We start from the raw sequence: 24,619 nt of genomic DNA on the forward strand, positions 1-24,619 counted from the left end.
CAGCCAAAAGTCAGACTGGTTGTGCCCTTGCCTGAGATGACCGTGCCGGGATTCTGGATTCAGGGGGCATCGAGAGGGGATGAGCAAGGAGATGGGCAGGAGTGCAGGGACTAGGAAGATTGTGGAAAGCTGGGGAGAAGACGATGGAGAATATGCGTAAAAAACTCTCAGTGGAAATTTGGTGGACTCCGTGGATTGTGGAGAGATCACCAAACCTGAAGTTAGAGGGCCCGAATTCATGGGAGATTGTGAGATGGGCGTGGATCGTGGATCATGGATGCAGAGCAGAAGGTGGCCTTGAGCACTGACCTTGGGAGCCAGGAGTCCTGGGCTGCGATCCAAGCTCTGTGACCTCAATTTCTCTTCCATCTAAATTTCCTTGTCTGTGAAACAGGGGCCAGAATGCTTAGGATCATAGGACTGAGATCCAGAAGATGCCATCTAGCTCAGCCTTCTCACTCACTTTATAGGTGAGAAAACTGAGGCCCAATGTGATGATTTGTTTTGCTGAACTATAACTTATTACAAGAGAAAGTTTTATTGTTGAGGAAGGAAAGAGCAAGGGAGGAGGTAGTTATATTTTTAAACAGTCATAAAACAATTGTTAAAAAAAAAAAAACCTAGCAAAAAAGAAACTCTAGCCGAGAGGAGGAAGTGGGTTGTCCTGCGCTGTATGAGGCAATTAGTACCAGAGCCAGATGGAGAGGGAGAGCCTCCAATTTGAAACCCAGTGCTCTTTACTTAGCCCTAGAGCTTGGCCGTACCCAGTTATTGTAGAGGTCTAGTCCTTGGCCCTCAAGTTGAGACCCAGATCACTGACGAGAACAGACCAAGGCATCGAAGAGCGATATTAAGTCAGGATATGAGCTGAGGTCCTCTGACCTCCACTGTAAAGATCTCTAATGTCATGGGGGTCAAATGACATCATATCCATAAACCACTTAGTCCAGGGCCTGGCATACAGTAGCATCTAGTGAATATTGTCCCTCCCTACATTCCTCTACTTATTGCAACATGAAAAATACTGAAGAAATGAGTACCGTCATTATTATTATCTTGGGCTAGTCAATTGCCCTCAGTTTCCTCATCTGTAAAATGGGGGTGGCCTGGATGACTTCTGTGGTCCCTTCCCACTGTTTGACCATTACCCTGAGTTATAGCTGGGTTATGATTAGGATGGACACCGTTTCCCCAGTGTTATTTCATCCTAGACACAGTAGGATTATAAGAGGTCAAGGGACCTTTTCTCAAAAGGATTTCTGGGATGCCTTCCTTCTGAAGGCATACATCGTAGATTTATAAATGTTGTCTCAGTGACACTTGGAAATCTTAAAACACTTTCATTATTTTTTAAAATTGCTGTTTCTAACAGAATGCAATCCTCTGATGGCAGGCAGGGTTCCATCTTTGTCTTTGCCTCCTCTCCAGTGCCTAGCACAATGGTGGACACATTGCAGGGTTCAAGGATCACCGATTGTGGAACTTGAAGGGATCTTGGAGGCCATCCTTTCCAACCTCCTCATTTTACGGATGAGAAGACAGAGACTTAAGAGGTTACAGGGTCACCTAGGAAATGGCAGGGAGGTGGGATTTGAACCTGCATTATCATTCTTTGACATCAACTCCATTTTTCTTTCCACTGAACCGTATCGATTGATTGAAGAGCTCCAATCAGGCGGAGTATTTGTTATCCTTGTTTTTTCCAAGGGAAAACCACAGAAAGCTCAAAGTGACCTGTCCAGGGTCATGTTGTCCTCACTGGTCCTCCAGTAAAGGGAAATCTTTCCCCTCTGCAGAATCTCCCCTTGTCCTCCCGGAGCCTGTCACAGGAATGTGAGTTACTTCAGTGGTTCCCTGGGTGCTGTCCACATCCCAGGGCGCCTGTTCTTCCTGCCATACCACATTCCATTACTATTCACCCGAGCAATCAGAAGCTGCCTGTATTTTTAGCTGGTTCAATGTGACAGCTTTGTCCCAGGCCACAGGCAAGGGCCCTGACACTCAAAGGCTGCTGCCACCTGGGGTCAAGGCCACTGAGAGGGCAGGATAACACCTGAATTAACTCCAGGTTTCCCAGCTCCAAGCGTGGGCCTTGTAAAGGGGCTCGAGAGCCCGAGGAGGGAGGCCAAAAGCATTATCCGAGGAAAGGCTGAATATTGCCATAAGATGGACAAGACAAAGCAAGAGTGAAATGCAGACTCTGAGAAGTGGAAGGGATCTCTGCTGGCCACTCCAGGCCAACCCATACCCAAAAGGAATCCTCTCCAAAGCCCCCGCATGGGTGATCTTCTAGCTTCTGCTCAAAGACCTCTTGAGCCATTGACCCATTCATTCCACTTTGGGAATACTCAAATTCTTAGCAATCTTTCCTGATAACTAGGCCTAAAATTTCCTCTTAGAGACTTCCTGCCATTGCTATTCACTATAATGAAGGGGAGAAAGCCAGCAATTCCACCGGTCATCCTTCTACAGTACCTGGTTCCATTTTATCCAGATGCCCCTTTCTTCCCAACCCCCAATTGCTTTGAAGTTTGCAAAGCACTTCATGTTCATTATCTCACTTGAGACTCCCTGAAACTGTGTTGTGGGCATTTTTATTTTCACTTTACAGATGAAGAGACTAAGGCATGGAGAGTATTAGTGGAGTGAGACAGAAATTCTTTAGTCATGGCATTTGGGGTTATACCTATCCATGTACAACACATCATCTACCCCAATAGAATTTAAACTCTATGTCCAGTGCCTACCCCAGTGACTGGCACTACATTCATGCCCAATAAATGTTGGTTGCTTAATTGATTGTTAATGCAGCATTTCTTTTTTTAAAAATTTGATTAATTTATTGTCAATTTAGAACATTATTCTTTGGTTGCAAGAATCATTATTTCCCTCCCTTTCCTCCCCCTCACTCCTCCCGTAGCTGACGTGCAGTTTCACTGGGTATTACGCGTGTTCTTGATCAAAACCTATTTCCATGTTGTTGGTATTTGTAATGCAGCATTTCTTAAGGAGCTAGAGAATTCAGAATCTTGGGTTTTCCAACAGCACCTGCGGATGACTTCCCAAGGGACCCTCCCCTTCATAGGACTGAGAGCTAGAAGGTCCCTGTGTGAAGGAATGAAAGCCTGCCCACCCCTGTAACTTCTACTTCCTACCAGTACCAGAGATGGCAGCCATGGAGAGCCTTTAATCCAACCCTATCACCCCACAGATGGGGAAACTGTGGTCCAAAGAGGTCTAGGATCTAGCCGGAGATCACCTTGTAGTAAATGGTTCTATTGGGATTTTTGAACCCTTTGAGTCTCAGCTGTGGGATAAAGAATGTTCATGAGATCTTGTTGTCAGCAGGAAGGCTGGAGGGTGTCTGAACTCCTCTTGCCTCAGTTTCCCCATCTGTAAAATAGGGGAGCCTAGGTTTGGATTTGATGGCTTTTATGGTTCCTTCCAGCTCTAATTCTGTGTACGATGCTAGGAAATGGGGGCTGCACAGGAGCTGGGAGTAGCGAGGCAGCGTTTGGAGTTAAAAGGCTTCAGGTCTTATCTGAAGGAACAAGCTTCTGAGAAGCCCGCCCTGTGGGAAGTCACCAAATTGTTTGGCGGTTGTTTTTTGCTCTCCCACCCTGCTAGGCCAGTAGCTGTGGGTCAGAGGCATTTCTAGAGCCCCACCTGCATGCCGCAGGGCCCTGTACCGGACGGACGGATGACCAGACAAAAGTAGCAGTAGCTCTGCCCTCTGTGGAGCTCCCAGCTTAGCTGTGTGGGAATGCCAAGAGACCCTTCTGAGCGGCCGGCGTCTACCAGGACAGAGTCATTTGGCCTGCCCAGGAGAATCTAGTGGGGGGGATGCCGAGGCGGGGAGTGAGCAGAGCCAGGTGGGGCCAACCATGGAAGATGATGGCCTGGGGAAGGTGAGTCTCTCACTGGCTTTTGAAGGTGGGGAGCAAGGGCCATGCTTTTTGGGGGTGGATGGGCCTTTGGGGGAGCAGAAGCTTGATCCGCTCACCGAGGAGGCCCTCGTTCCTACCCTTTGTGTTGCTTATAACAAAAAATGTAAAAAGAAAATGAACTTGTTTAATACAACCCAGTGGGTGATGCCCCACACCTCGAGGGCCTCATCTCCCCTGGGAAAGACCCCCCCTTCTGCTGTTCTGAGCAGGGCAGGGAGAGGAAGGAGCTTGTGTTGAAGCAGGAAATGAGGTCAGGTCCTCGGTTAGGGGGAATGGAGCCAGGCCAATTGGAGATGGCAACAGTGGCTCTAGTTGGGGCCAGTGACTTAAAAAAAAAAATTGGCCTGTCCTTCCTCCTCTGGAAGACATGAAAGAGGGGAGTGAGTGGAGCGGACAGCTTGTGACCAGCCTGGACCGAGCCAGGGGGCACAGAATCTCAGGATGCTTTGGGCAGCGGAAGGCGGAAGCTCTCCCTGGTTGGTCCCTCTGCCCTTGTAATAAGGGCAGATGCTGCGTTCCCAGGCTATCTCTCTAGGTGGCTCAGAGCGGTGGGCAGTCTGAGTCATTCTTCAGATATCTTGATGGGGAAAAGAGGGCAAAGAAAGGCCCAAGTCCATTGGACTTAAAGGACAAGAAGACCCGGGTTCAAAGCCCACTTCTGCCACTTCAGGTTTTGGTAACTTTGGGCAAGCTTTGTGCCTCTGTTTCCTCACCTGTAAAATGACGCTGACCCTTAAATTCTCTTCTAGCTGTGTCTGGTTCTCTAATCCTAAGTAAGATCTGGGTTTATGCAGCCCTGACTCTCAGCCTCATGTTCTCTGCTCTGTAAAGTGGGCATCATGTTGCTCTTGGGACCTTCTGCCCCAGTTTGAGAGGATCTGTATAGCCCTTTGAAATCTAAAACGAAAACGATGATTATTATTAGAGGGAGAAGCAGGGCGTTTGTGGTTCCCACTTCAAGGGTTGTTTAATACTCAGAAGGATCTAAGAACTCCTTGATAAGGGTGTTGTTCCCTCTAGTGAAGTCAATGGGAGCCTTGCCCCCTTCTCCACAGGAAGTCTACCCAGGGTTGTTTTTTTAAGCTTTTCCAGATTTCCTCCGGGCTTCAGTTTACTTTTCTGCAAAATGGGACTCATGTTTGCTCATTTTCCTGAGTACTTTTAGTAGGCTGCTCTTGGCTCGTGGTCCCTGGAGGAAGGGTGATAGGTAATGAAGTGGTACTTACCCAGGGGTAAGCCAAGCCTCTGAGAAAGGGAGGTACTGACCGAGAATCAGTGCAAAGGCTTGGGGATGTTTACCGTGGAGAAGAGGAGCCTAGAGTAGGGAGCAGGGCTGTGACAACTGCCGTCAAGTATTTGGAGGCACCAGGTTTGGGAAAGAGGGATGAATCAGGGTTGCTTCTGCTGGGCCCCAGGAGCTGTGTGGGCAGGAGAGGAAGGTTTAGCCCTGTTTAGCTAAGAGAAAAAACAATTCTTTATTGACTCAATGATCCCAAAGTGAGAGAGCTTTGTGGCAGGAGGTTGAGGGTTCCCCATCATTGGAGGTCTTCAGGCAGAGGCAGGATGTTAATGCTTGTTTGTGGCCCAAGAAATTCTCAGCCAGGATGGACTGACTAGGTGACCCCTGATATTCTGTGGTTGGAACCCTGCAGCTCCCAAAGAGCCCTGGATGCTTGGGGTGGGGGATTGAGAACTTCCTTTCAATTTTAGACCCATCAGTAATAAGGTGGCTTGGTTAGAGGGGACCCAGCAATCAAAGGCCAATGGCTCTAAGCCCAGGTGGGGGTGGGGGGCAGAGATGGGGATTTTCCATTGTGATTTCTCCCTTTTCCCTGCCCCCCCAAACACACACACACACACACACACACACACACACACACACACAGAGGGAGAAAGGTGCCCAGATGTCCTGTTGTTTCTGTAGGCTCTTCAGGAAGCGGAGGCCAGGCTCTGGACTCTCAGCTGATCCTCATTTTCTCTGCCTTGCTCCTGGGTCAGGCTACTGCTCCATCCTGGGAAGTGAGAGGCAGGACGTGAGGGCGGCCATGGAAGGTTGCAAGCTGAGTGTGTTCCTGAGTGTGGGGCCAATCCAGTCTGGGTTATTAGCTGGGAGGTGCCGGCCCAGGGAGCTTGGCACGCTGCAGCAGCTGGGTTGGCTTGGGTTTGGTTTCATTTTGAGACGGCTTTTTCAAGCTGACCCGGACCTTACAGAGCAGTGTGCCCACCCCCCCACATTGACAGACGAGGAAACTGGGGCCCCCAGCCAGGTAGCCAAAAGGTTCACTGAAAAATAATCGGCTTTGATCTGCATTCCAGAGCCAGCAGTTCTTTCTCTGGAGGCAGATTGCATTCTTTGTCCCAAGTCCCTCAAAATTTCCTGGCTCTCCCTTCATTCATTTCCCCCCAGCTAATGGATAGAAAGCCCTTGTATCCTGCTCAGTTAACATCAGTCTTTGGAGATGAGGTGATGGCAGTAGTAACAGTAATGGTCATGAGGTGAGACATTTTCCTTCTCATCAGGAATGAGTCTTTTCTTGGGGGCCCAGACCCTGCTGCTGCCTTTAGGAATCCTAGAAGGGCCAGTACTCACCCATTCCAAAGATGGGCAAGTCCTGCCTCTTGGAATCCTTTACTTTCCTTAAGAGGCAGCTCCAAAGTCCTCATCTTTGACTTGGAGGCTTTCCTAACCCCCCTCAGCTACTGTACCCCAATTACCTGGCAGCTGGGTGGTGCCATGGGGAGACGTCATAGAGACATGAATTTGAATTCTACCTTAGACTCTGGGCAAGCCAGCCTCAGTTTACTACTCAGGTAAAATGGGTATACCCACAGCCCCTACCTTCCAGGGTTGTTGTGAAGTTCTGGTGAGTTGAGGCATGCCCAATGCTTTGGAAAATGTCCCTTAATGTAGCCATTATAATTATTATATCATTTATTTTGCACACATTCTGAATAGACCAAGGTATGTCCCTATTGTCTTCTCTAATGGAATGAGACAGTGGGCGCCTGGCTCAGAGCTTAATAAATGCTTTGGTCATTGTTTGATTTCCCCTTTCCTTTGGACCTGATGGTTCCTCTGTTGGATAATTCTGCACCCAGTAGGGAGCAGGAAGGAAGAATTGTTTCTTTTGGCTCATTATAGCTTTTAGTCTGGGATGGGGATGGGAGCTCCAATTTCATAGAGGATAAAGTTCATGGAGTCAACAGAGCCCCATCCAGGCTTCTACCAGGATGTCAAGACCTTTCCATCTTGCCATCTGCCTTGGTGCTTTCTCTCCACCAGAAGCAGGGGCCCTCCGATGGGGACTTCCAGGTGTCAGACCCCCTTCCTATGAGGCAGTTCATCCATTAAACTCTGGGACTCTGCTTTGGGGCTGGTCTGTCCTGACTGGGAAGAGAGTGAATGAGAACTCACCCAACCTGCCTCAGGCTGTGCTTCTTCACAAGCTGCCACAGTTGTCCACGAGCCATCACCAGTTGTCCTGACTTTTGTCTTGCCATTCTCTCTACGTGATTCTGGAGGACAAAGTGAGGCTGATGATGGCTTTGTGCAACTCTGCCGCCCTTAAGTGCAATTCATGTACAAGTCAAGGCATCCCCCATGATGTCAATGGTCCTCTTTGAGAACGAAGGACAACCTCACCATTCACTAGAACTTCAGGGCCCACCCAGTGAGGTCATCTCGGTGTCAGCCCTGCTGCCTCTTCCAGATTCTTCCTTTCCTACTTCTCCTTTCTGGCTCTGGCTCTTGCTTTAGGCAGAAGAATGAAATCAGTATTACCATTGACTGCTGGGAAGAGCATGATAATTCACCATCCCTATGACGGGGTAGAGCAAAGCTCCCCTGTCGGTCTTATATTTCCTCCCAATACCTTCTACTTATCAGCTGTGAAAGACTTGGCTGCCCTTAGCAGTACAATGAGCCAGGACGAGTCCGAGGAACTTAGGACAAAGAATGCCTCCATCTCCAGGGAGAGAAGTTGGAGTCAGATATAGATCAAAGCCAACGATTTTTCACTGAAGTTTATTTGGGGCTTTAGTTTTATATGTCTATTCACTTATAGAATTGGCCAATATGGAAGTACATTTCATGGATAACCCAGATCGAATTGCGTACCCTTTCTGGGAAAGGGGAGGGAGGGAGGGAGGCAATTTGGATCATATAAGTTCAGAAAACAATGTAGAAATTTATTATTACCTGTACTTGGTAAAATAAAATATCTTTCTATAAAACAAAACAATGTCGTCTCCTTGAGGACAGAGATTGGTTCACTTTTATCTCTTGTCTCCTTAACATCTAACATAGTGCCTGGTTCACAGCAGGTGCCTAATAGGTGCTGGAACATCAGTTAGGCTTGTTGGTTCTCTAGTACCATCTCACGTTTCTGCAGTGATTCTTGATTGGCCAAAGGCTTTCCTCACAACAATACTGTGAGTCGGGGTAGGAGGAATTATGGGGAAAGAGATGTGCTCACCAAGTCACTCTAAGTTAGAAAGGAATTGAGTTTAACCTGGGTTAGCATGAGAGATTTGGGGAAAGAGGAATCAGCTGATTTAAACTGTGAAAATTTTCATAGAAGAGCTAGACTTTGAAGCGAGGACAGGCTATTTCAGGGATGGGGAGCAGCATGTGCACATGTATGGAGCTGGAAGGGGACTGGAAGACCAGAGTTCAAATCTAGCCTCAGACACTTCCCAGCTGTGTGATCCTGGGCAAGCCATTTTTAAAAAACTCTTCCCTTCTGTCTTGGAATCAAGTACTGATTCCAAGGCAGAAGAGTAGTAAGGATCAAGCGATTGGCACTAAGTGACTTACCCAGGGTCACACATTTAGCAAGTGTCTGAGGTCAAATTTGAACCCAGGATCTCCCTTTTCTAAATCTAGCTCTCAAAGAGCCACCTATCTGCTTTTAGACAAGCCACTTAACCCTGTTTGCCTCAGTTTCCTCATCTATAAAATGAGCTGGAGAAGGAAATGGCCAACCACTCCAGGACCTTTGCCAAGAAAACTCCAGATGGGGTCATGAAGAGCCGGACCCAACTGAACAACAACAGTCTTCAGGAAGTTTTTCGTACATCAATCCTAAGTTTTCCTCTCTGCAAATCCTTTCCCCGGGCCAAAAAGAACAAAACCAAACACCATTCCAGATGTTTAAAGAGAGCGATCCTGTTGCCTTTCCTCACCTCCATCTTCTCTAGGTGAAACACTCCCAGGTTCTTTAGCTGCTTCTCATATGATACAACCCTTCACCATCCTGGTTGCCCTCCCCTGGATTGTCCCTAGTTTATCAGCGTCTTCCTTAAACTGTCTCTCAGATCCAAACAGGGAACTTCAGCTGAGGTCTGACAAGGGCAGGACACAGTGGGACTGTGATTTCCTTCCCTGTTCCCAGAAATCAGGCTTTTCTTCCTGTAGCCCAAAATTAAATTAGCCTTTTGGTCCACACATTGATTTGCTGACTCACATTGAGCTTGTGGTCCACCAGAAGCCTCAGATATTTACTCAGAAAACTACAAATAATAATTTGTTGTTCAGTTGTTTTTCCATCATGTCGGACTCTTCATGACCCCATTTAGACTTTTCTTGGCAGAGATCCTGGAGTGGTTTGTCATTTCTTTCTCCAGCTCATTTTATAGATGAGGAAACCAAGGCAAACAGTTACTGGACTTGTCCAGGGGCAGCTAGGTGGCTCAGTGACTAGAGAGGCTGGTCTATAGATGAAAGGTCCTGGGTTTGAGTCTGGTCTCAGATACTTCCCAGCTGTGTGATCCTGGGCAAGTCACTTAAACTAGCAAGTGACTGAGGCCCAATTTGAACTCAGGTCTTTCTGACTCCAGTGCACCATTTCACTGCTGCAGGTGCTTAATAAATAATAAATGTTTATTGACTGACTCAGTGGCCTTTAAAAACCCTTCCAGCTTTAACTCAGTCGATCAGATACTATAATTGCAGAGAGAGGATTTAAAGGTGGAGGCCAAATGGCAGAGAAGGAGGAATTAGAGACACAAAGTCTAGACTTCTTTTTCTAGAGTTTGACAGTGAAGGGAAGGAGAAAGAGAGGGCTGTTAGTCAATAAGGCATTATTTATTTGGCATTGATTATGTGCCCCAAACTGTGCGAAGCACTGGGAAGGGAAACAAGCATTTCTGCAGGTAACCAGGGAAGAGGCTGAACATCCAGGCCAATGAAGTGGACATTTATTAAATATCTCTTGTGTGTAGAGTAGGGCTTTCATCAATGGGGCTCCTTCTTCCAGAGATCCAGATTGCAGCCCATTGGTGCCCTCTTATGCTCCAGGGTCCTTCGTGCATGACCTCCCAGCTTTCCTCAGCATTGGGGTCTGCTTGATGTTCTGGGGACTTCACTCTACATTTTGGCCTTGGCATGACTACTAGTGGAGCTCAAGGGCTGACCACTGGTTAGTGCTCATTCTCCCATTACTAGCCCGCCCGCCATCTTTCCTGCTTCATACAGCCTCTCTGGGGATGTTCCTTTCCTCTGTCATTCTCTTGTCCCATTCTTGCTTGGCAATGAGTGGCGGTCTACTCCAGCCCAGCCCACCGTTCATCTCTTCATCATCCTTGGAGTGAATTCCACACATCTGGAATTCTTTAGTGACTCTCCTGTCCTGTGACTGGGAGCTGGACAGCATCAGTGGAAGGGTGTAGTTGTTCAACAGGTGGCCCTTTGCTCCATTTCTATCATAGCTACTTGGGGAATATAATCAGTCAACAAGCATTTATTAAGCTCCTACCATCCACCAGTACTAGGTATTGGGGACAGTAAAGTGAAACAAAGGCTGTGCCCACATGGAGCTTACATGTAGGTAGTTGAGACAACATGTACATATGCAGGCATATGCAAAATGATGCAAGATAATTTGGGGAGGTGGGGAAGAGAGGAAGGGACTATAGCTGGGAGAATCAGGTATGGTTCCACATAGAAGGCAGCAGTCTTTTTTTTTTTAACCCTTACCTTCCATCTTAGAATCTATAGTATGGATTGGTTCTAAGGCAGAAGATAGGTAAGGGCTAGGCAGTGGAGTGTTAAGTGACTTGCTCAGGGTCGCACAGTGAGGAAGTTGTTCTGAGTCATAAGGCAAACTAGGGATACAAAGAGGTGAGGGTAAGGAGGGATGGCATTTCAGATATAAGGAGTGGTCAAGGGAAAGGCACAGAGGTGGGAGATGAGTGTTGGGTTTGAGGAGTAGTAGCTGGATCATAGAATATGAGGAAGGGAGGCAGAGAAAGAATAAAAAAAAAGGTAGAATGGCTAGGTTGTGAATTGTTTTAAAAGTCAAGTAGATGACTTTATATTCATGCTGGAGGTAGTAGGGAGCCACTGGAATTTATTGAATGAGGGTGGCAGGTAACAGAGAGAGACCTGTGTTTTAGGAAAATCATTTGACAGCTGTGTGGAGGGTGCATTAGGGTAGGGGGGCTCCTGAGGCAGGGAGAAGGCTATTGCAAAACTCCAGGTATGAGTTGAGAGAAAGAGGTAGATACTAGAGATTTTGTGGAGGTAGAAATGCCAAGATTTGACATTTGAACTTGGAATTAGGAAGACCTGAGTTCAAATGTTGCCTTTGATGTTTATACTCTATGGGATCCTGGGGGAAGTCACTTCCTTTTTCTTTCAACCTGAGTTTCCTCATCTGTAAAGTCAGGATATTAATAGCACCTACTTCACAGATTGTTTGAAGGATCAAATGAGAGAACATAAAGCATTTTGGCAACCATTAGTTGCCAAATAGCAATTACTACTACTACTACTACTACTACTACTACTACTACTACTACTACTACTACTACTACTACTACTACTACTACTACTTCTGTTGCTGCTGCTACTACTGCCACCGCTGCTATTACTACTACTACTACTATTAATTGAGTTGAGGGAGGGCAAGGATGCTCCCAAGTTTGTGAACCTGTCGACTAAAAGAATGCTGGTGGATCCCTCAACAGAAAAGGGGAAATTTGGAAGAGGGGAGGATTGGGGAATAAAGGCAATGAGGGCTGTTTTGGATATGCTGGATTTTGAGAGGGACATCTATTTTATAATGTCCAATAGACAGATGGTGGCATGGGATCCAGAAGATCTTTCTGAATAAAGGCTGTAAGCAAAATGGAGGAGGAGAACGGGGATCAGGTGGGGGCTTGGCTGTGTTTAGAAGGGCCATCTGACCTTAGACTGCTGGGGTTGAAGAGAGCACCAGAGAAGACCAACGATTCAGATATGAAAGGGAAGAGATGCAGGAACTCAGACTTGAGTACGTTTGGTATTTCGGTAAAGTAGGAGGCAAAGTCATCTATCTGTTGGGAAGGAAAGAGGTGAACTTGAATAGAGGTTCTTTAGAGAAGGCGACCAAAGACTGGTAACATGTGTGAGGTTAGAAGGTATGAATTTGTAGTGAACCCATTCCCTTTGGCCTCTGTTTAGGAGCAGAGAGGTGCAACTCCAAGCCAAGGGGGTAAGGACTTGAGGTTGGAGGCAAGTGCCTTGTTGAAGTGGGAAACCCCAGGCTGTGAAGGGAGAGAAGAGAAGCCAGGTGGAGGTGAAGAGAGATTTTTCTGGTTCTTGAGGCCTTCATCCATCATAGAGGCTCTGAATCATTAGCTTTAGGGCTGGAAAGCAATGGAAAAGGTCCATCTCCAAACCTTCCCATTTCTAGGCATGGATTTGTCAAAATGGAGGGCTGATCTAGTTTTCCAAAACCATCAGAGAAAGGCACTGCTAACATAGAGTTTGGGGAATTGGAAAGTGAGGCACATTTCCCCTGAATCTTGAGGGGATTCTAAGGACTAGAATATATGTTTGAAGCAATTAAGGAAGATACAAAGAAGCCAGAATGTGAGCAGGAAAGATGGCAGAGAAAGGAGAAAGAACAAAAGACCGAGTCTACGAGAGCAGGGGTAATGAGCTGTGACCCTGTGATAGAAAGGCTACAAAATTCAGCCAGCTGCTAGCCAGGAATATTAAGAGAACTATCAATCTAATTTTTCAGAAAGGGAACCACAAGGGTTTTTAGATTAATCTTTGTGGGTTAGGCCCTAGCTCAGCTGGTCTAACTCATTTTACAAAGAAGTAAACTGAGGCCCATTACTTTAAAAGATTTTTAAATTAAGTTTATTTAATTAATTAATTTAGAGTATTTTTCCAGGGTTATGTGATTCATGTTCTTTCCCTCCCTCCTCCTCCCTCCCTCTTGTAGCCAATGAGCAATTCCACTGGGAAAAAATTTTTTTAATGAGCTTTTTTTTTTTTTAATCTTTTGGGATCTTTAGATCATGGTAATTTGCCCTAGCATCTCTCTTCATTCCCCACACCAGAGAGACAGTTCCTTATAACAAATGATATTTCTGGCATAAAATAAGAAGAGAAAAATCAACATTACTAATCAATACAGTGAAAAAGTCAGGAAACACATGGAACATGGCATACCTGTGAACTTTCTGCCTTTGCCAAGGAGTGGGTTGGGTACATCCTGTCATATCTCTTCTATTGAGCCATGCTTGTTCTTTACAAGTAAGTTGAGGTCCATTAATTAAAAAAAAAGTTAATCTGGGGGTGGTGGGGGCAGCTGGGTGGCTCAGTGGATAAAGAGCCAGACCTGGAGGCAGGTCATAGGTTCAACTCTGGCCTTAGACACTAATTAGCTGTGCAACCTTGGGCAAGTCACTTTACCTCCATTGCCTAGCCCATACTGCTTTTCTGCCTTAGAACCCTTCCACAGTATTGATTCTAAAATGGAAGATAAGGATTTTTAAAATATGTTAATGTTTTTCATTTATCAAAAATTGGTTTTTCTTCTCTTTCTCCTCCATGCCTCTCCTGAAAGAATGAAAACAATCCTCGTGGTTCAGAAACAGAGTTGAGGAAAGCAAATTCTTGTGTTGGTCATGTCCCAAAATGCATCTGGTTCTGCATGTCATCTCTGTCTGTCACCTCTGGCAGGCAGCGTTCTCATCATTCGTGAGGCTGATTAAAAACCAACCTAGCAATCTCCATTTGACTTTTCTTTCATGCTCCCCGGCTCCAGCTCCCCCCTCCAAGGTGTCTTCCCATCTGTATTCCCCTGGGAAGGAGGAGCTAGGCTGAACCAGAAATCTCCTAGAATGCCTTAGTGTGCCAAGGGCTTCCTCTTTCCCTTCTCTGATACATCCTTCCTTGGCTCTCAGCCTTTGCAGAGCCTTGGGCTGCTTTGGAGGCTGGGCATCCCCTACAGAAGATCAGACTGAAAGGTGATCAAGCTGCGCAGGACAGAAAGGAGCCACAGGGACTCTCTACCTGCCAGGCCAGCTTTGCTCAGAGGGCAGCTTCTGGAGCCTAGCCTTTCTGTGTGCCTGCCCAAGAGGAGGAAGGAGTGAGAAGTCCCTGCCCCGAAGCTCTCCCTCCATAAATCACCTTACTTTTTATTTTACTTTTTTTTTCAAACCTTACCTTCCATCTTAGAATCAACATTTTGTATTGGTTCCAAGGCAGAAGAGCAGGGCTAGGCAATTGGGGTGAAGTGACTTGCCCAGGGTCACACAGCTAGGAAGTGTCTGAGGGAAAAGAAATACGTTGCATCTCATTTCTAAGGCTCCACTCCTCCACCTGGCCCCTGGAGCCCATCTCCTCCCTATTGTTTGCTCCATTGACTTTTGCATTTTCTGCCTTTGGCTCCTCCCTGGATCCTTCCTTGCATGTCCTGGACTCCTTTAGAAAAGCAAAAAAAGGAAAGCCTTTTCTCATCTGGAAGGCCCTTTGGAGCTACCCCACCCCCTCTGTTGTTGCTTCTACTGCCCAATTTCTTGGAAAAAGTCAGCCCTTGTCCTGCTCCTCTCTTATCTCCTGCTCACTCTTGTGAACTGACTTCTCCTCCTTCCATCTGACTGTCCTTGTTGATTCTGTGACTGGATCACAGATCCGGCCTCTTCAATCCCCCTGCAGCACACCTTCCCTTCCTTGGAGCAGCCTCCCGCCTCTCTACTCCCTGTATAAATGAGGGGTGCTGTTGCCAGTTAACCACCACTATTGGGATCCAGAGTGAGTTATTCAGGAAAAGTGAGCAGAGACTGTGGCTTGGACTAAATGACCACTAACAGCTAAACGTGCCATTCTGTGAATTACTTGCCCTCCTTAGACCTGTTTCCTTTTTTATAAAATGGGGGAGGGGGGAGTTGGTCAGTCTCGATGACCTCCAAAGCCCTATTTCTGTGACTTAGTTCCTTTAATCTTCCTGGGCCTCAGTTTTCTCCTCTGTAAAATGAGGGGATCTATTGGACCAGATGGTCTCTGTGGTCCCTTTGATCCCTGAATCCAACAATATTGTGATGCTATGAGCTGGCAGAATGCCAGGGAATCCTTTACTCCTGGAATGATCCAATCTGACAAGCAGATATCAAGCAGATCACTTGCAAAGGATCCCTGCCTTCAAGGAACGTCTGCTCAAAAATCACCTCCAGGAAGCCACCTTCTTATGTGCCCTGTAGCTCCTTGCCTGTGTCTCTACTGTGAGCATTGATCACATTCCTCCTTTGCTATACCCCTCCGTCCGAGGGTCTCCTCTCCCCTTCTAGGCTCTAAGTTGCCAGAGGCTAGACTGTGCCTAGCACGGTGTCTTGCTAGATAGCGATAAGGAGAGGGCGAGGTCAGGCTTCTGGATGCTGGGGAGATTGGGCAGCCATTGCTATGGTACTCTTTGTTTCTGGGAGGGACAAGGGATGACTAGAGCTCCTAAACTGATTATGTGTGGCCCTTCTCCCCTCATTAAAATCACTGGCTGTTGACTTGGATTGGGACTGCATGTCCCAGAACCAAAACATCTCTGCATCGTGGATGGGGGAGATGGGAGGTGTGGTTCCTATGGAAACCAGGTTCAAGATCTCTTCTGGTCTAGTCAGGCCACAAATTTGCCATCATATCCCCCTTCACATGTGCCAGGTAAACCCCAAGGAATGACTCCGAGCATTGGCCGGTTCCTCTTGCCTTATAATCATGACCTCATTACGGATCTCTGCTGATAGAGACCCTTGGTAACCCTTGTGCTTTGGAAGCTCACCATGACTTCCTTTTCCCACTGGTTTAGAAACCCTACATGAGGAAATGCTTAGGATAGAGTGCTGGATTGTAGAGTCAGAGGATGTGAGTTCAAATCCTAGCCTTGCCAGTTAACTGCCTGTGTGACTGTGAAGAAGAAACATACACTCATAAATGCACCCACAGCCCAGGGGTCCTTTCTTGGGATATCTCTGTTTGGTCACAGCCAGATAATAGTCATTTTGGAGAGGACATTCTAGAATGAAAATCCCTATGGAAGAAGGGATCAGGGAAGGATGAGTTGGGTGGGAGGCCAAGGCTCAGATGATTCATAGCACAGTTTTTCATTCAGGTATTGAGCATTTTTGTTTAGGAAGCCAGGGATTGAGTGTGGGCTCAGCAGACTTAAAAACAATTAAAAAATATTTTGACCCTCACTTTCCATCTTAGGATTAATAATGTGTACTTATTTCAAGGCAGAAGAGTGCTAAGGGTTAGGCAATGGCAGTTAAGTGACTTGCCCAGGGTCTCAATCCACTGAGTCACCTAGCTGCTTGCCCCTTCCCCTCCAGCAGACTTTAGCTGTGGGTTTAACAACAAAGAGTCCAACAAAGGAGGGATTGGCCCTTCTTTACCCCCTGTCCTCCATTTGAGCCTTTCTCCTCTCTCCCTTTAGATCGACAAGTATCTTTATGCCATGCGGCTCTCAGATGACGTCCTTCACGAGGTCACGAATCGATTTAAGAAAGCAATGTCAAATGGGCTTTCCAGAAATTATAATGTAACTGCTTCTGTGAAGATGCTACCAACATTTGTGAGATCCATTCCTGATGGCTCAGGTAAGATGGCGGGCGTATTATGGAAGAGTGTGTTGAGGGAACAGTAGTGGTGGTTAATAAGTAGCATGTTAGGGTTCATACGTATATCAGGGCTGATCTACAAAAACATCCCAGAAGTTGGTTTCTCTCCTTCTTCAGGCCTGAGAGAATAAGCTAGGAAGGGGGCCAGTCTTCTTGACTCCCAAGTCCAGTGTCCTTGCACTTGGCCTCTGCCAAAGAGGTACTGTCATCATGGAGCTCCAGAGCTGTAACAAGGAATCCTCGGCCTCTGTCCCAGTCAGATCACATCTGGGGTACTGTGTTCAGTGCCATTTCTTAGGAAGGACTTTACAAATTGGAATACATCTTTTAAAAATTTTAAACTCTTATCTTCCATCTTGGAATCAGTACTGTGTATTGGTTCCAAGGCAGAAGAGTGGTAAGGGCTAGGCAACAGGGGTTAAGTGACTTGTCCAGGGTCACACAGCTGGAAAGTGTCTGAGGCCAGATTTGAACCTAGAACCTCCCGTCTCTAGGCTTGGCTCTCAATCCACTGAGCTACCCAGTTTTTCCCCCAACAAGCTTTCTAATAATTAAAGCTGTCCAAAATGGGAAAAGACATTCCTAGCGATTGTGCCTACCTTCTGGGAGGAAGGTCTTTGAGCAAAGATTGCATGACTTCCATGTTGGTTATTGCACAGGATAATCTTGTTCAGGTACAGATTGACCCAGCTGACCTCTGTGATCCTGTCCAATTCTGGGATTCTATAGAGAGTTGGGGTGGAGAGCAGCTGAGCAAGGTAGGGGTGAGGGCTGCTTTCAACAATACAGTCTAGGTACACTATGATACACTATGCTAGGAGAAGAGCTTCAGGGGGAAGGACAGACCTTAGGAGAGGAATGTCACAGCGATCACAGCTTCTGGGGATAATGAATTGCCCAAGGTCAGAGGGAGAGAGAACTCTGAGTTCCATCCTGGTCACCCTCTTTAGGACATCCTTTAATCTATAGCATCTCCCTAAGCTGGGATGCCCAGAGCTAAACAGAGGACTCAAGAAGTGATCAGAGTGGGGCAGAGGCCAAGAATTCCTAGTTCTGGCCCCAGTAAGGTGTCCTGAGTGCCACATTCAGGTTGGCCTTCTCTGTCAGCCCAAAGGAAGAATACATGTCATTTCATCAGCTATTGGTGCCCTGGAGCAAAGCTCTGATGGCCCTTCCTTAGGAGGCTCTCTCTGCCTTAGCTTAGAATCACTATTTGTTATTGATTTTCTCAGGCTGAAAGGAGTTCATAAGAGATTCTATTCTAGTAGGAACTTCTTCCAGTGTATTAAATAGTAAAAAAAAAAATTATTTACAAACCACTTTAATGTTTAAACTCCTCGAAGAAAACTTGAGGAAAAAATGGATTCCACATTTACTTAGTGCTTTAAGGTTTTAACAGAGCACTTTTCTCTGAGCAGCCCTGGGGGAGACAGAGCAAGCATTATTATCCCCATTTTCCAGGTGATGAGATGGAGACTTAGAGAAGAAGAAGAAATTTCCTCAAAGCCACCTAACTGGGATTCCAGGCCTGGCCCACTAGGGACCAAGAGGGGAGGAGATTTATTCTATATCCATTTGACCAAGTGGGAGACTGAGGTGACTTGTCCAGAGTCATAGTCAGACTGTTTTGCTTCTCTGCTTTTCAAATGAATATTAGTCTGTCCTATGCTTGAAGAGGTAGATAATTTCCCTTTTTACAGGTAGGGTTTTTCCTCCCATTAATTGAATCATGAAAAAAAAATTCCAAGATACAAAGAAGAGCAAAAAAGATTATATATGGAATGGTTTGCTTCTCTTTTGTTTGTTTTTTTTCAAAAGCATCTATTGAATGTAACAAGTTAGTTACAAGATTGCTCTGTTTGTAAGCCCTTCTAGGCTACTTTGATTTCCATCTGTGTATCCTTTTTTTTTTAACTTTCTGTTTTAGAGAATCCATACTTTGTATTGGTTCTAAGGCAGAAGAGTGGTAAGGGCTAGGCAATGGGGTTAAGTGACTTGACCAGGGTCACACAGCTAGGAAGTATCCACCTAGCTATACCCCACTCATCTGTATATATTCTTAAAGGGTTTTCTTCTTCTTCTTCTTTTTTGCTTCTCTATTATTCCCTGCTATTCTCCTCTTTGCCCCTACCATAAAGAAACTCCTGTAACAAATATAGTCAAGGAAAACAATCCAATCCCTGCTCAGGCCATTTTGGAGAAAGTAAGTGTCCTTCTTCCCTTCTCTACCACGAGGCAGGAGGCAGGCTGGAAGAATCTTCTGGAGTCACTGCATTGATCAGAGTTCTTTCCAGTTTTCATTCCTGGTATTGTAGAGTAAGGTAGACCACAGGTCATCTCAGGTGGAGAGTTCTTGTCTCCCCTGGATCACACTGTCTGCTCAGTCTATTAAAACAGGATTCCATGAAGTCAAGAAATAAGGGAGTGGGTCATGAGATCAGAGATCTGGAGCTGAGAGGCCATGGAATCTATTACTCTGGCTTTTACAAAGGAAGAAACTAAGGCCAGAGAGGTTGTAATTTGCCTTGAGTTGCAGGTTGTGTGAGAGATGGGATTTGAACCCACCTCCTCTGTTCTTCCTAATGGCCTCACCTTGGTCCTTTCTTGCCCACCATGTAGGAGAGGTGAACTCTCTCCTAGAGTCCCTGTAAGACAAGGTGCTCTTCTAATGAATGAGGAAGGCTGGAGGTAGGGGCTAGGACTAGAAGAGGGATGCTAGTAAGGTTTGCTGCCTTGTGGCCTGGCTCCCCTGGGAATCTGCTGTGCCTGATTGTGGGGGGCATCCTGCCCCCTGATGTGAGGTGATGGCCCATGGTCCTGGTCCCAGGCGGCCCCTCTCCAATGATCCAGGTTGTTCTCAGTTTCATGGTCTGCAGAGTTGGCCAGACAGACCTCTGGGTAGACATTCTCTGTGTGTAAGTGCTCGGATGCCCCCGGGCTTTGGAAGGGATAAGATGCTCACATAATGGGTGTCTGGAGGAGCCAGGCAACAGCAGCTATTACAGCTGTCTTAGCCCTTGAGGCACCACATGGTCAGACCTGGGAAGCTGCTGGATCAATTCTTCCGACCACAGCCTGCTTTTAGGCAGAGTGCTGTGAGTGTGACCATCAGTGGCGGAGGAGGAGGTTGCAGCCTCTCTGGTTACTCCCTGGTATCGGGCAGCGTTTGTGCCAAGGACACAAATTGGCATTTTCACTCCTGGCACTACTATGGCAGCTTTAGTATTGAACTCGATTGGTTCTAGGGCAGTCCAATAACCATTTAGTTAAATGGGAGGCAGCTTGGTATTAGATTAGCCTCCAAGGCAGGAGAGTGAGCTGAAGTGGGTGTGATCAGTCCTAAGAAAGTCAGCTGATCTCCATTTACTAAGAACCAAGAGGGAAAGACGATCTCTCCCCAAGGTCACCTGTGTCTCCACTTCCCCAGAGCTCATTCAGAACCTTTTCAGCCTGGAGCCCAGCAGGTGCACCCCGGTGGGGAGGGAGGGCTTATCCAAGCTGAGGGCCACCTGTCTTTATCATGAGGACTCAGCTGTTCCCCTCCCCTGCCTCCCCTCCTCCCAGTGTGGTCACGGTGCTCTCTCTGGTCCCTGGAGGCTAGCACCCTGGAGTTCAGAGGCAAGAGGGTGGGATCGCTGACCTGCTTTGGAAACAGTCACTTAAAGCTGCTCCATGACTCCAGGTGGCCATAGCCAGGAGGAGGAAGAAGAAGGGGGTACTGATGGGTGGTGCTAGAATGTACCTGTTCTTTATTTTTAGAAAATAAAATGTTCTTCGTCGTTTCCATTTCTTACATCACTATAATATCCCACGTATCCTTCCCTTCCAAGAGATCCATCCCACATGAGAAATAGTATTTTTTTAAGAGAGAGAAAAACAGCTGCTACAATTGGTCAATATATTTAAAAAGCCCCAAAACATGCAGTGTGTGACCAACCTTATCTGGACTTCCTCCGCCATGAAAGGGAAGTAGATCTTCTCAGATAACTGACGCATCTCTCCTAAGAGGTCACATGGACAAATGGCTGTAAGGTATATAGGATCTGATGACCTGAGCGCCCCTCTTCTCACCTTGGCTGTATCCTGGACCTGCTCAGATTGCAGCGAGACCTTGAGGCCTCATTAGCCCCTGTTACCCCAAGATTACCTAGCCTCTTGGGTCAGGGTACATGTTCTCAGGCTGGATATATAGTCTAGGATGGGGCCCCACAACAGTAAGTCAGATGGTCTTGTTCTACTTCTAAAATATTAATCACAGCTCCAAGTAAAGTAATTAGTCACCATAGGAATTGATGTTAATCCCGAAGCACCCAAGTCGCAATTGAAACTAAACATGGAGAAATTCCCTTCCCAGGTATAGGGCCAGGAAAATGCTTGCTCAAGCTTTTGAATGACAAAAATAGTAATAACTGATATTTATAGAGCACATTTAAAAAGACTTGTGTTCTTCATATAGATGATCTCATTTGATTCTGTGTGGCAAGTATTGCAAGCATTATAATCCCCATTTTATAGATGTGGAAACTGAGACTCAGAGGTGGAGTGACTTGCCCAGGGTCACATAACTGGTCTGTGTTGGAGTCAGGAAGAAACCCAGGTCTCTCTTGACTCTTTCTTAAGTATGTAAGTAAGGAACTGTTCTAAATACTATAAATTTTTTTCCTTTTCTGAGTTCTCAGAGGACTGACTTACTGGCCATGCAGAAAGCTTTTCAATTTCATGGAAATTTATTTGTCTAGATGATTACAATGGCCACACAAACAAATCACTTTACTTTTTCCTTATCCCAATCCATTCTACACCTTGCTGCCAAAGAGATGTTCTTTGGAACTCCCCTTCTCAACCAACTCCAACTGACTTGTCCAGGGTTACTTAGCAAACAGTGCCCTGGGCAATTCTCAAAGATTGAGATACAGTAAAGATGCTGGCCTGCATTGATGGAGGGAGTTTCCTTATCTAGGAGTTCCAGTCTCTCTTTACCTTCCTATCTCTATCCCCCTTTTCCCACTTATAATGGCCAAATGGCCAGTTAGTAAGATTGTGTAGGGGAAAGGACCACTCAGGAGGGCACATTGAAGGTATCATCAACAGTGTTAGATGGAGATGTTCAATGGGCAAGTGAAAATATTTGTTACTGACATTTACAGTGCACTTTAAGGTTTGCAAGGCACTGGATTCATCTCACTTGTGTCTTACCATAGCCCTGCAAGACAGATGCTACTGGTCCTTTCCCCTTTATCTTAAGAGATGAAGAAAGGAGGTTAAATCTGAGAGCCAGGGTGGCTAAATCTCTTGCCCATAGTCACATAACTAATAAAGGTCAAAAGTGGAATTCTAACCCAATCATTCTGACTTGGAAGTCTAGACCCCTGTCCACTAGACCATGCTTCCTCCCAAGTAGGATTGTAGTTTAGGGAAAAGATTTGGCAATAAGGATAGAAAGGATTTATTGGAAAACATAAGAATTACACAAAATGAGAGGATAGAAGGGTAGTCATCAGTGCCAGTGAAGAGAGTGCTACCTATAGACATAAAATCATTTCTCTTTGGAGGTATCCAGTTAAAGTGATGGTATGGGGTCATGACATCTTCGGGGTGGTTTGTGTAGTGGTCACTTGCAGAAAACGGGTATCTTTTGGATAGGAGTCACATTGCTTTCTAATTAATAAATTAGGGAGCTAATTAGGAAGTAAGCTGTATTGCTTTGCTTCTAATGCGAAGAGAGGAATTTCTAAGCAGAACAAAGGTAGGCATTTCAGAAAGATGGTATTTATTTGCCCCATATTCCAGGGCTGACTCCCACTTGAGAAAGACATCTGTTCCAGTGTTTATTTTCCATTATGTACTGGCTGCTGTGGCTATCATTAGAAATTGGAGAGTTGCTATGGGCCCTTTAGATGGTTTATTTAATGAATCCTCTAGTGGAAGTCACTCTGGCTTCAGTGCTAATGGAATATATTGGAAAAAAGTAGCCAACTGTGGATCAGGGCATCTCAGAGACTGAATTTTCAAAGAAGTAGACTATAGAGTCCTGTGGTAGGGAATATCTTAACATATATGGCCAGGGTTAGATGACCTCTGCTTTCCCTGCCCAAATTTCTAGGCCTATATCAAAGGAAAGAATTTCTAGGGATGAACTGAAAGGGACCTTTGAAGCTAGAGTCCAATCCTCTTATTTTATAAGTAAGAAAACTGAGTTTCAGAATGCTTCAGTGACATGCAGAAGGTCACCTAACTAGTTAAGTATCTGAAGTGGATTTGAAATTGGGTCTTTCTAACTCTAAACCCAGTACCACCAGCTGCCTCCTTCTAGGGATGATGGTCAGGATCCTCTGAGGTGAAGGAAATCTTAGGTAGATTCCAAAATGACAGACATTGTTGTGTTAAAGGAAGTTTGGAGATTCAAAAGATGTACTCAATCTTTTTTATTTAACTTATCCAGTCCATATATATTATATCCAAGGCACTATTCTTGGGACCTGGGGATACAAAGATGATTCACAGTGAGCCATCATTATGCTGGAAGGAGGATACTACTATATAATAAATAGAATATAAAATGACATAATATAATATAATAATTTGAGGAGGGATAGGGTACTAATGATCAAGGATATTTATTGTTTCAGTTTTATTTAATGCCAAGGCTCTCAAGCTTACTAGCTGCCATGACCACAGGTTAAGTCCTGTGACCTCTTTCTTGTCAGACACAACTAAGACAGTTTAGTGGCCTGTCTATCCATGGAAGGAGTTTTCTCACTAGGAATTTTCCACACTGTTCTATTCATAGGTTTGCCTCCCAACCCCCCACCAAAAAAAAGATTTACATAATGCTTCTTTATAGCAACCTCATAAAATATGGAAATATTGTTTTGCAAGCAGGAAATATTTTCCCTAATATTTTGACATTGGCACCAGCTTACCATGTTCTAGGCATTGTGCTAAGCGCTAGGGGTACAAAGAGAATCAAAAACATCATTGGCCTTCCATAAAGTACTTTCTTGTGTTAATTTAATTCAACAAGGACTGCTATGTTCTGGACAATGAGGAGATTTTTTAAAAAATCCCTACCTTGGAGGAGTTTTCATGCTGCTGTGGGAATATGCTGTTATTTGAGAAGAAAGAGAATCCTAACAGCAAGGGGTAAAGGAAGAAATTGCCATTTCTGCTGTAAAATGAGGTGGGGAACTAGATGACCTGGAAGGTTCAATGCATTGATAAACCTCGTGTGTGTGTGTATGTGTGTGTGTGTGTGTGTGTGTGTGTGTGGTATGTATTCATATACTTTATATGGGTATGCTTGTATATGTGTGTATGCATGTGCCTATGTGTATAGATAATACATATATGATGTGTATGCACACATGCCTTTTTTGTGTCACCACTGCTTAATACAATGCCTGGCACACAGCAGGTTTTGACAAGGCCCATGTTACCAGCTCTAGCACATAATCTGAAGCTTGGGATGCTAAGAGCTGGAGGGGAGGAGGGAATTCATTCTCAGCCTAGGGAAGATCCTGTTCAAGGGATGGAGGCCAAAGATGGAGTGCTAGTTCGGGGAATTCACATTTGGACTGGGACACAGAGTGCATGAAGGGGGCAGTAACATAAAACAAGCCTGAAAAAAGTAGGCTGGAGCCAGATTTTACAGGCCCAAATGGACTATGCAGTTGACCCAAGATGGCGGCTCTTACCAGCCAGTCCATCAACAACCATTGTGTATCTGCTGTGTGTAGTGTACTCTCCCAAGGATTTAGAGGGCTACATAGAAGTTCAAGATGCTATCC

General features: G+C 45.7%; 1 protein-coding gene across 5 annotated transcripts in view; it reads left to right on the plus strand.

The window, feature by feature from the left end:
• Positions 1 to 24,619, plus strand: part of HK1 (hexokinase 1) — a 152,972-nt gene that overhangs the window by 71,421 nt on the left and 56,932 nt on the right. For all 5 annotated transcript variants that reach the window (XM_007505871.3, XM_007505872.3, XM_016427079.2 and 2 more), the window contains one exon: positions 16,649 to 16,811. In XM_007505871.3, the coding sequence (XP_007505933.1) occupies positions 16,649 to 16,811 (163 nt within the window). The remainder of the gene's footprint in view (positions 1 to 16,648; positions 16,812 to 24,619) is intronic.

This window comes from Monodelphis domestica, chromosome 1, assembly GCF_027887165.1.
Source record: "Monodelphis domestica isolate mMonDom1 chromosome 1, mMonDom1.pri, whole genome shotgun sequence".
Classification (NCBI taxonomy): Eukaryota; Metazoa; Chordata; class Mammalia; order Didelphimorphia; family Didelphidae; genus Monodelphis; species Monodelphis domestica.